The sequence below is a fragment of the Siphateles boraxobius genome, unplaced genomic scaffold (assembly GCF_051911475.1).
Source record: "Siphateles boraxobius isolate OS27281-9 unplaced genomic scaffold, OSU_SipBor_1 29, whole genome shotgun sequence".
Taxonomy (NCBI): Eukaryota; Metazoa; Chordata; class Actinopteri; order Cypriniformes; family Leuciscidae; genus Siphateles; species Siphateles boraxobius.
The window spans coordinates 1,623,425-1,635,611 of NW_027508908.1; the positions used below are offsets into that span (position 1 = coordinate 1,623,425).

A 12,187-nucleotide genomic window follows, 5' to 3' on the forward strand; every position below is an offset into this window, starting at 1 on the left:
TTGTTTTTGTGTATTTCTTTCAATGGGATTTTTATGCATTTTTAAATATAACAATAATGCAGACCAGACTAAATTCCTCAGCTCTTAGGAGTACACCTGCACTAGATTTATTTGTTATTTCAAAGGAAATTGTATTTTAATGATGTACAGGAACAGTGCAAGTGTTAGTGAAAGTGACGTGCTGACAATTTGGATTTTTGCTTTATTCAAATATAGTCAAATTTGTATGACCTTCACACTAAATGGTTTACTTTGTAATGATGTAATAGTAGGCCTAAGCTACTCATTGTTTCAGATTGAATGCATTCACGCCAATAGGTGCCAGTATTAAGTTAGTTAACTAACTGCTGGGTTTCACATCAAAGCTGTGTTTCTTTCAGTGTTTTTCAGCCTCTATCTCCTAAACCCACACACAACCATATAATAGACCCTATTGAATTCAGTGTGGATTTTGCGCTCTCAGTTGGATGCTTGTTTGAACATTTTTCAATTACCTAGGTGGTGTTTACTTTGTTTATTGTTACATTATAGGCCTATTATTGGCTAACTTTGTTTAGGTTTTCTAAAACGCTCGCAGGATTGACTACATGCGCTAGATAAACTTAATTATAGTGTTATTAGTACCAGTAGTAAATTGCACGACACGGGGTCATGTGATGTCAGCATGGCAGTACCCATACAGGGGCGACCCGCTCTACATACAATAAAAACGATTTTTACAAGTTAAGGATTGATGACTGGCGTCTTCATCTCATGTGAGTGGAACATCTTTTTAATCGTATTTCTTCAAACTGCTATTCATTTCTTTCATATATTACATATTTAACAACTGGTATGTGACTTAATTACAAGTCCTTACCGTAGGCTATCTCGAGGTCTTGTATTATGTCAGTGGACTTTAAACCTCTGCCTCCAACAGCGATTTGCTTACATTAGCTTGTTCCTTTATGTATCCGAGATTAATGTATGTTTAGCCTTACAAACAAACAAACGTGTTGCTGAGTAACATAAAAGAGGACTCTCGTTGCTCTTACCAGCATGTTGTTAAAGTGAAAGAGCTCCCAGGCTGCAAGGGGCGTGTGTGTGAGAGTGTAAGTGTTTTTAATAGCAGATTTGCTCAGTGCGCACACGGAGGAACAAGCCTTCAGTGTGCACTCATGGAATAATATCCAACTGGAGTAATCAATAGGATTTTATACACCTCCATGACATACTACAAGGACTTTTACATAGCAAGATCATGTGAACTTCACGCAACTGTTGTGGTTGGCTTACCAACAAGCTCGTTTCGATGATTTTAATGACCCTCTTCATCGCAGGATTTTGGAATAGGCCACCAAAACTAAAAGCAAGGGTAGGAAATACGCACTCGTGGTGCACTTTAATGTCACTCAGAGATTGTCAAATTAATGTGTTGAATGCATTTATAGGTTATAGTGGTGATCATGCATGACCATTGTGAGTGAAATGTCAGATTATCTATCTACAAAATATATTTGAACCATGTTGTAAATATGTAGAACCGCATTGTTGTAAAACGTCCCAAAATGTGCAGGAGACTTTCTATTGGAAGTATGTAGACAATGTAGGCCTATATAGAGAAATTTTATATATAGATACTAAATCTAAATAGATTTCTATTCTTGCTTAAATTTATTTATACATATTTAGGCTATATATATATTTTTAAAAAAAAATATGTACAAAGAAGGCTAAAAACGATTAAATATATGTTAAAATCTATTTTACAGAATGTATATTTAGGGCATTTTACTTTATTTAATATTTCTCACTGCGTTTTTGCTATTAGCCTAGATAGTATGTTCTATATAGACATCAGATTACAGTGCGCACATTGTGCACTAAAGCGTTAAATACAACGATGAAAACGTAAATACTTTAAGGTTCGCATGTTAGTCATCTGAAATGAACTTGCAGGTGCACGCGCACTGTCCCGCTTTACATTTCACGTTGCGTGTTAAATCCTCTCGACACGATTTCAAATAGGCTTGATGATTTCGAAAGGAATCTTTGAATTTCTTTGAATCCTTATGGCAAGCCATTTTAATATCTTTACACATTATTTTAAACTAAAGCATATGCTATTATGTCACTAGCTTATTTTTTACTAGTAGTCCAATAGTTAGTAGCCTATCATTTTTAATTTCACTAGGCCTACTAACTGTTTATTAAACACCGGTTATTTGTACTTTTTAATGCTACAAGTCATAGAGACTATTCCACTGGTAAATTTGCAATTTGTTGCCAGTGACTGACAATGAGTTTATATGTGATTATCTACTATTGACTAGTTTCAGCTAGTCTTGTACTGTTTATTTGATAGTAGTAGTCTACTTAATTGTTAGATACTAGTAACTATCCCAGTTGTACAGTACTAGTAACAACTCTACTTTCTTTTATACTTATGTAAAGAGTCAGATTAGCTGCTTTATAGATTAACCGAACACTTTACTAATACATTTGACTTTTTACTAAGCTTTTAAATGTTACTTATTATAGGCATTAGAGTCTTTATTAGTACTAGGAAAACTGGAATGGTTAACAAAATCCATTTGAATGAAGATAACAAATATAAATACTAGTACATAATGAATAGTTACTGGTAAAAAGAAAATCGGAAGTAAATTGTTGAGATCTAAACTACGATTCAATGGCAGTGTCCTTTGTTACAAGTGAGAATACTATAAGTAATATCTCATATATAACTACTAGTAGGCTATAATGAAGAGTTATAAGTGAAACTGAAATTGATACGGATTACTAATAACTAACTAGGGATGCATCGAAAGGAAACAAATTTTTTTCATTTTTTCCTATTTATTTCGCCAATTTTTCACCATTGCACAAATGTAATAGTCAATGTGCTTTTCACTATTTTGTCTTGCTTTTAAAAGAAAAAAAACTCAATACAAAACTATAATTTAAAAATATTTAACACTTTTGTATTTTATTTAACATTCTAGCAGACATTATACCTATACAAAGCGCAATTTAACTTAAATTATGAAACTAAAAATATTTTAATGTTGCCATCTTTGAGCCCCCCCTCTTCAATAGCCTATATTAGGCCTATAACTAACTCCTGAAAGAATGTAATGTACTTTGAATGCCTACAATTTTTTTTTTTATTGAAAAGTGCTAAATTTTATTTCATGATAACTATATATATATATAATTTGGATTAATAAAGCGTTCGCGCCTCTCAATCTACGCTGGTTGACATTTGAACACGTCGCCAAAAACATAATTATTCGGTAAAATTTATTTTCATTTTTCATTCAATTTATTCAACTGAATAATTGTGGTTGCCGAACATTCGGTGCATCCCTACAATTAACAAAAAGACGTATCAGTAGCATAAACATACTATATAGGTTTAAGGAATAAATTGCGTGCCAGAAACATGCATGTTCATTTGGTAAACCGTATTGCTTTGTCAGTGTTTTTCAATTAATGATAAGTGCTGAATGGCTAGTTTCATGTGGTTTATGATCAGTTGAGTTTTAAACCCTTGTGTATTTCTTTACAGTAGTTCAGTATTTGTGTTTTAGTTTCTACATACTGTGCTCCTGGTTTCCAGGAAATGTTATTTTTTCCAAACAATGAAAGAATCACTTCTCTATCTGTGGGATTTTTGCAGCATTTTGCAGCCTTCTGAGTATTAAAAAAGTGTGTGGTTTCTTACAGAGAACTGGAAGATGTGTTTGTAACTCTTGCTGCTTTGAGAATCACATGGAATGCCTTTTGAACTCAGAGGTTTGGAATTCTATCTTAATTCTGAGGTATATCTAAGAAATTAGACTGCTTATTTCTTTTGCTAAACATGTGTAAATCTGGCACAAACCATAGAGTGGGTTGCAAAAACCAGTTGTACCACTTGGGGGGGGGATCAGGGTCAATTTTAGAAATTGCACACATGATTACAATGACAATTAACACATTGATTTAAATGTGAAATTTTGACTGAAATAGTGTTTTCTTCCAAAACATACTCCAATAATCTTTATTTCATTACAACTCCGAAATATCTTTATTATTGCACAGGGGAAAAAAACACCTTTTGTGACAATGTGCCCCAATAGCAGGTCATGTTGACACTTTATTATGGGGTAAGTTGTCACAATGGCCTGTCATTAAATAGTCTGTATGAAACATAAAACAATTCTTGAAACAGCAAAAATCGAAGAAAAACTGTTGTTGTGGCCATAAGAAGTTGTGCGGAGTTATTTGTTTAACATAATAATATATAACATGACAACTTTCCCTGACCTAATGTTTATGAAAGGAAAAACCCTGAGAACATTCAGATCTTCCTTCACATTATATATAAAAAAAAAAAAAAAAAAAAAAATATATATATATATATATATATATATATATATATATATAGGACATTTGTCTTATTGGACTTTTGACTCTTTATAGTTCTTGAGTTTATAATTGTTGAGATACAGCCCTTGTGACAACGTCACCATGTGATCGATGTGAGCAATCTGATGCACTAGATGCGTTGAATCATCTGAGATTACTGGAGTCCAGTTTAAATGGCCCTTTATCTGGTGCCGCCCACTACAGAGTGCAGTAGCTGAGCGTGCACGTCTTCATAATATTCCCACACGACTTGTAATATGAATCTACAAGAGCAATCTGCAACAACAACACTATTGTCTGCAATTGGCACAAAGTTGGATGGCCTTTTTAATTGTCTTAGAATGAAAAGGGTGGAGAATTGTGACTTTGAAAAGTGTTTAGATGTCAGATTTAGATCACAATGGTGGTGAAATAAAAGTTATATGAAACTTGATTCACTTTTAACTCTTTCCGCGCCATTGACGGAAATTTCCGTCAATCCGTGCTTTTACTGTTATACGGTAGGGGGCGCTATTACACATCTCCTGAAAGACTACTGAAGCTCCTGATCAAAACACAGGAGAAGAAGAAGCAGCAAAAACAAGCGAAAAAAGCATTGTTGGAGTCTTTAACAAAAACATGATTTTTGCATTTTTTCATTCTATTTTTGACCTGCATGATTAAATAAAGAAGCTAGAATAAAACGTTTTGTTTTGCTCTGTTCTTTCTTTTAATATATTACATGTTCAGATAATCCGGAGGCCTTTTAAATTATTTTTTTTTGTTTTTTGTAAATGATCAAAAATGCTGGCGGTGGCTGTCAACTTTTTTCAAAAACGCTGGACGGGGAAAGAGTTAAAGGTTCTATATAAAGGAAAAAGTTTGCATAATACTTTAATGTTTTGGGCTATTTAACAAATGTTGGCGATAAAGTATGTTTACGAGCTTTTTATCTGCTATAAAAATGAATTAAAATACGAAAACAATTATTAAAACAAAATGTTTTTCTTGGACTAAATCCACGAAACGGACCCTTGCCGAAACCTCTATAAGGTTCTACATATGAAGTGCAGAGGCTTTTAAGTTCTATAGAAGGTTTTCTTCTAAAAGTTGGCCTTGTTCTAAAATGAGCACATAGAGATGGTGACACTATAATGCTTTAAGCTTACTGAAAAAAGTGAAATGTCGATTGTTAATAGTTATGATTCTTTCAAATACCAAGAAAGTATCTGATTACAAATGGAATTTGTGGTGTGTATATTTTCTGCTCATTGGAGGATTGATTACGTGATTAGTTTAGCAACATGATATGACTAGCCTCTTGAAATCAGTGCTTTGCACAACATACAGATGTATTTCAACACTGATAACAATCATAACTGTTTCTTGGTCATCAAATCATCATATTAGAGTGATTTCTGAAGGATCATGTGACACTGAAGACTGGAGTAATGATGCTGAAAATTCATAAATTACATTTTATAATATATATTCACATAGAAAACAGTTATTTTAAATTGTGACAATATTTCACCATATTTCCATTTGCACTGTATTTTTGATTAAATAAATGCAGCCTTGGTGAGCAGAAGAAACTGAACCTAACCCAAACTTTTAAAAAGTGATCCAAATCAGTCGATTACAAAGTTCTCTTTTCGTTGGGATGTGTTTATGCATAAACATAAGGTTTATGTTCAGAAGAGCAACACAATTCAGTGAAACACATGGGTGGGGAATAAAGGGTTAATACACAAAATGTCTGTTACTCTCGGGAAAACTTCAGTGCCTCACTAGCTGAAACCGCAACACGTGGCGTTGCATGTGTAATGGTGCTTAAGCGATTCTAATGGCTAACTGATGTCATATATGATTCTGTTTATGTATTTTGTGTATGTTCAGCTGTCTAAGTGCTCTATTGCCCATGGCTGACGGTCATGCAATGCAGGCGCTGCGAGAGCTCCAGAGCGCACTAGAAGCGACGGAGCATTTATTCAATGTAAGGGTGAAATATGATATTTTAATGCATTGCCCAACTTAAGGAGAAACAGTAATAGACTGTGCAGTTGCTCCTTAAGTTGTGCAATGCATTAAAATTAAGTTGTGCAATGCAAAACTATCTCAGTGAACTATCTTAGATACAGGTGAAACTCGAAAAATTAGAGTATCGTGCAAAAGTTATAATTTTGATGATTATGGCTTACAGCTTATGAAAACCCCAAATTCAAAATCTCAGAAAATTAGAATATTACATGAGAAAAAAAAAGAAAAGAAAAAAAGGATTTTAAATACAGAAACGTCGGCCCTCTGAAAAGTATAATCATGCATATGTATATAGTTATATATACTAAATATATTAGTTTCACCATTTAATTTGAATTACTGAAATTACATGAACTCTTGCACGATATTCTAATTTTTCGAGTTTCACCTGTATGTGTATGTATATATATGCACATACCATCTGGCTTTATCATTCTAAATCCTAATTTCCAAACATCTTCTTTTCCAGAGATCTGATGCACGCTTGTACACTCCAAATACTGAGGATATCAATGTAAGTTCACTTGTATAACTAAAGGATTTGTGAACAGTTGCATAAAATGACACAAGCATGGTGATGGTGAAAAACAAATCCAGTGTTATTCTGTTTGTTTGCAGGATTGCACATATAAGCTTTTTGACTGTTTTCTGATGGAGATGAACGTTCTCTTGCATGAAGAAGATTCTAACCTGCCCATGATAGAGAAGACTTTAGAAGTATATGGTGGAACTGTAAGTCAAAGCAATAACCACAATGTGTGTGTGTGTGTCGGGGTTGTGCATCATTCAGAATTGACTAAATATTGATGCAACAGAATTGTAACATTTATTTTTAATGATTCATTTTTTTTTCAGCATAAACGACTCATAAACATGTCTATACACACAATATATGGGGTATTTCTAGAAACATTAGATTATATTAATATTCAACCTTTGAAATGGCACTACAGAAATTTTCATTTAAAATAACAGTGAAAATTAGCACATGATTTAGAGTACTCACCCTCATGACATCGTAGGTGTACATGACTCGTTCTTTCAGACGATCACAATCAGAGTTATATCAAAAAACATCATGGCTAATGCGTCGGGTCAGAGGTCAGGGACTCAACTCTCTCTTGAACGTTGCCGTATGCCAGTGATTATAGTTTGTAAAGTTATAAAAATGGATATTTTTCTGACACAAACGCATGTCTTCGCTTCAGAAGGCCTTTATTAACCCCCTGGATTACATTTATGATGGATGGATGCACTTTTATGGGCTTCGTCCCCCATTCACTCCCTTTATACAGCTTAAAAGAGCCAGGATATTTTTTTATTTATAACTCCAATTGTGTTTGGCTGTGAGGGTGAGTAAATTATGGGATGATTTTCATTTTTGGGTGAAGTATTCCTTTAATAAATATATGTATATGTATTATTTTTAGTTTGTTATTAGTACACTTGTGTGAAATATTATAGCTTAATAGTATTTATAGAATTATCTCTGAAAACAATATTGTGGACATTTTGTGGTGTTTCTTCTGGCTGATCACTGTTGGTCAAGAAAAAAGTCTTATTAGACAAATAATTCAGCATAATATCAGAAAATAAACGTGCGCAATTAGTTCAAATGTTTGTTCCATAATTTAATCAATTCCTAGTGGCTGATTTTTTTTTAAACGAAACGTCCTGTAATTCCAATTCAAGTTCACAGTCATGAATCGGAAAGGATCAGATTCTTCAATAATGATGTTGATATGCATAACAATAAATGACGGTCATGTTGCTAATGAGTTTGTGTTTGGACTGCTTCAACAGCATTGTAAAAAAACATACTACTGTGAACAGGAACTCACCAATCCCATGGTTTTCTTTGAGAGGATGAAGACATTTCTCCAGAAAATGTCATCAGTTTGCCAGGGAAAGCAGAATGTACCATGTGATTAGAATCATACTTTATCTCACTGATTGCATGTACAATAAGCTCATTTATCTATTATAATTTTAAATTATGCTAGTGTCTTTTTTTTTATTACTATTTATATCACTTCACTCTGAAAGTGTCACTTTGTTAATACTGTAAGAAAATATTTTGTAGCAAAGGGGTTTTGTGAATAATCGTTGAACTGTGAATGTCTTCCAAATGTACAGAATTTTAAGGTGAACTATTAAAAATTGTTTAATGTAATATAGCTTTTATATATTGTTTTATATTCCATGTATTGTTATATTAAAGCATGTTTTATTACCAGAAATAGTTGTTTGTTGGCATGTTGAGGTGAATTTGGATTGCTTTCTTATCTGAAGTGGATTAAAAAAGGGTTATTTAAAAAAATAAATGGGAAATCAACCACCGACATGACTCTGGCTGGAGGAAACGTAAGGGCCGATATCATTGTTTTTAACTTTGAGGAACAAAGAGGATCTTTTTTTTTTTGCTTATCTAAAGAGGAATTTCCTGTGGAAGAGGTCTGTGAACCCCACGCCTGTCCCATGTGAACCAACTTCAAAACATGACTAATTATGCAATATAAATCAGTAAGTTGAAAATAATGAATGACTTATTTCAGCATTAGTTATTTAGCTGCTTACCTGATGTTGAGCTGTTTTTGATGTTTAAAACTCATCTTTGATCACCAAAATGGCACATTTAAATGTTTTTTCCTTGAAAAAAAGTGAAAATTGTGAAAAAGTGAAATTAATCATGCCTTAAAATAGCTTGAATGTAACTCCACACCCTATTCTATGAATATGCAAATTAGCCCCGCCTCCACTCACTCACAGCAGCTCAGAGATCCACTCGTTGACGATATCATGTTGATCTGATTGGTTAAACGGTTGTGTGTGACGTCAGAAACACCAGCGATTTCAAACCGTGTTTTTGAGACTGTCTTTGGTTCACTGCAGTTTTAAGCAGAAAATACTCAGCAGCAATGGTGTTGACTCATGAATTTACACATGGTTTGTCTTAAAGCATATTAAAAACACCGTATAGACATGTAAACAACATTAAAAACTTGATTTTCACCACATTTTCATGGTATCCCACAGGGGAAAATAGTGGCAGTAGCCAAAAATGAAGTATAAAAACATAATTCAATCAGGTAAAGCTTTAAGCATAAGGTTTATTGGTGTAGGGTACATGACTTTACAAACATTTGACATATTAAATAAATATCATTCAGTGTCTATTTAAATGTGCAGTAGCATTTTCCATAGTCTAACGCTCTTTTCACACAATTAAATGTTATCTAATCCAACCTGTCACCTTTTTTAATTAGGGTAGCCTAATGAAATTATCATTTCATTTCTAATCAGCCAACAGCAAGAAGGCAGAGGTTTGCAAATTCGGGGGATGAAGAGGAGATGGCCACAATACCAAGTATTTAAAGAATACTAAAATACAAGAAGAAAAATAAAGGCCCTTTCACACCAAGGACGGTAACCATGCAGAAAATGATGAAGATGTAGTTCTAAAAATCGTTCTCGATATTAAAGATTAGCAGAGTTCACACCACAGCTATAACGATGTGGGCACAGAGAAACCATATCGTTGGAATCACTTTCAGAACGATTTTAGGCAGCTGATGAACCACGAAAAAATTGACAGCCAATCAGAATCCATCCTGCTTTAAGGAGCTCGAGCATTTAAAGTGACATTAGTGTGGACGCTAATATAGTTATCTTTATAGGTGTAAAAAAGGCCTTTACTGTTACTTTTGCATTCGTAGGAAATAAATAAATAGTGAATAATTTGTGTGTAGGCCTATTTAACATCTGTGGTGGTGGTTAAAGGTGGGGTATGTGATTCTCTTTTTTGTCCATTTTTTCAAAATAACCTGAAATCCTATTACTAACCCACTTACAGCCACTGAGTTAGAAGCACTGAAATGAAAATTAAGCAATTTGATCATCTGTGGAACGGGCAGGACTCGAAAAACTCCAAGCAATCATTTCAAAGACAACCTGGAATCATTGGACAGTAAGTTCGTCAATCAAGCGGTTGTACCAGCAACCGGCCCCCCCATCCCGCGTGACCCCCTTTGTGCGCATACTCAAAGCTCGTGACGCATGCGCATCTCGTCAGTAAAGCCGGTTCCATGATTATTATTAGCTCCATATAAATCGTCATTACAACCTCTCACACATCTGAGTTTTCGCTCGTGCATGATTGCGCGTCCATGTTCTTCGAATGGGTGGAGTCAGAGCCAGCGTTGGAGGAAAGAAGGTAGGACCGTTTGAATTGTGTATTTTCAAAATCTGCCGGTCGTTTTCTAAATCACATACCCCACCTTTAAGGGCAAGCAAGGCATTTATCTCTACCCATCTGGCATCCTTCCATACAGTAATCTGTATCATTTCCGGAAGGTTAACAATGCATCCAACAACCACATTGGAGATCTTAAAGGAAATTCAAATGATTAGGTTACTTTCAGTTTGCAGCAATTTAAAGCTATCTACACCACTGACCTGCAATCCTGTGAAACTCCCTTTTAATGGCTCTCATGTTTGTGTTCAGGAAACAAAAAAAAAAAAAACTCTCAGGAAGAGCATGAAAGCAAGGCACAAAAAAAAAAAAAAATCCTCTCCTGATGTAAATGTAACTTCCTACGAATGAATGCGGCCTCATCATCTACAGGATCCTGTATAAAAGGACATGCCATTTTTGTCACGATATATATATATATATACTGTATCAGGCACGTGCACAAGTAGGGCTCAACCTGTGCAGAGCACATGCCCTTTTTGCTCTTAGACTCGAAGTGCCCTTTTTTTTGTTGATGGTGGTGTTTTCTTCTTCTTCAATAAATCAATGCTATTGCTATTGGTCACCCTTTACGTCTGTCTGTCTGTTTTAAAAATATTCAGACAATAAAAGTTCTTAAAAAGAGCTTGTGTGAATCTTGTTCATCAAACTGTCAGTAAACCTGATAGCTCCACCCCCTCTATCGTGACTGAATGAACTGAAGCTCAGCAGCAACTGCACAGAAGACAGCAGCTGAACGAAGTTTTGCAAGGGTAAATAAAGATCTTGTTGTTTGAATAAGTACTAAACACTTTGTCTATAAAAGCTCATATTTTATTTATTTGATGTCTGACTGAGACATGTGGGACCTGAGAGAGAGGTCTAGGCTAGAATTTGACATCTAGTCATAGCCAATACATAGCCTACACTTAAATAGCCTGTGGCATTTCATCTTTTATAAAATACGATTTTGGCCAAATGTATTTTACAACAGGAAAAACGACTCGGTTACTAACGTAACCTCGGTTCCCTGAGAGGAGGGAACGAGTATTGCGTAAGTAGCTTACGCTATGGGTAAAACTCCTTTTCTCGAGAATATTGAAGTCTTTATGTAAAACGCCTTATGATATGAGAGGAGGCAGGTGCCTGAGCTAAAAAGCAAAGTTATCATCCAACCAGCCGGCAGAGGCGAGCTTTATATGTGGGAAAAAGTAAAGAGCGGCCAGAAGGCGCTCAGTGTGACACAAGCACATACATAATCTAGATACGAACTCATAGTTCTACTAGCATCATGCTGATAGTACATTGGAATGCAATGTCGGGACCTGTAGGTTGTAAAACCTGATAAATGTGGACGGTGAGGCCCAGCCTGCCGCCGCACAAATATCCTCGATCGGTATCCCGCTCGACCACGCCCAGGAAGAAGCCACACTCCTGGTGGAGTGTGCTTTGACTCCCCAGGGGCATTGAAGTCCCTTGGCTTCATAAGCCAGAGCTATAGCCTCAACTATCCAGTGAGAGATTCTCTGCTTTGAAACGGCGGAA

General features: G+C 35.0%; 1 protein-coding gene across 1 annotated transcript; it reads left to right on the forward strand.

The window, feature by feature from the left end:
- Nucleotides 1–1,052: 1,052 nt before the first annotated feature.
- il15 (interleukin 15) lies at nucleotides 1,053–8,651 on the forward strand. Its single transcript, XM_077245933.1, has 6 exons — nucleotides 1,053–1,354; nucleotides 3,709–3,803; nucleotides 6,271–6,367; nucleotides 6,881–6,925; nucleotides 7,030–7,143; nucleotides 8,215–8,651. The coding sequence occupies exons 1-6, from the start codon at nucleotides 1,292–1,294 to the stop codon at nucleotides 8,341–8,343; spliced, it is 543 nt and encodes a 180-aa protein (XP_077102048.1). The 5' UTR covers nucleotides 1,053–1,291; the 3' UTR covers nucleotides 8,344–8,651.
- Nucleotides 8,652–12,187: the final 3,536 nt, after the last annotated feature.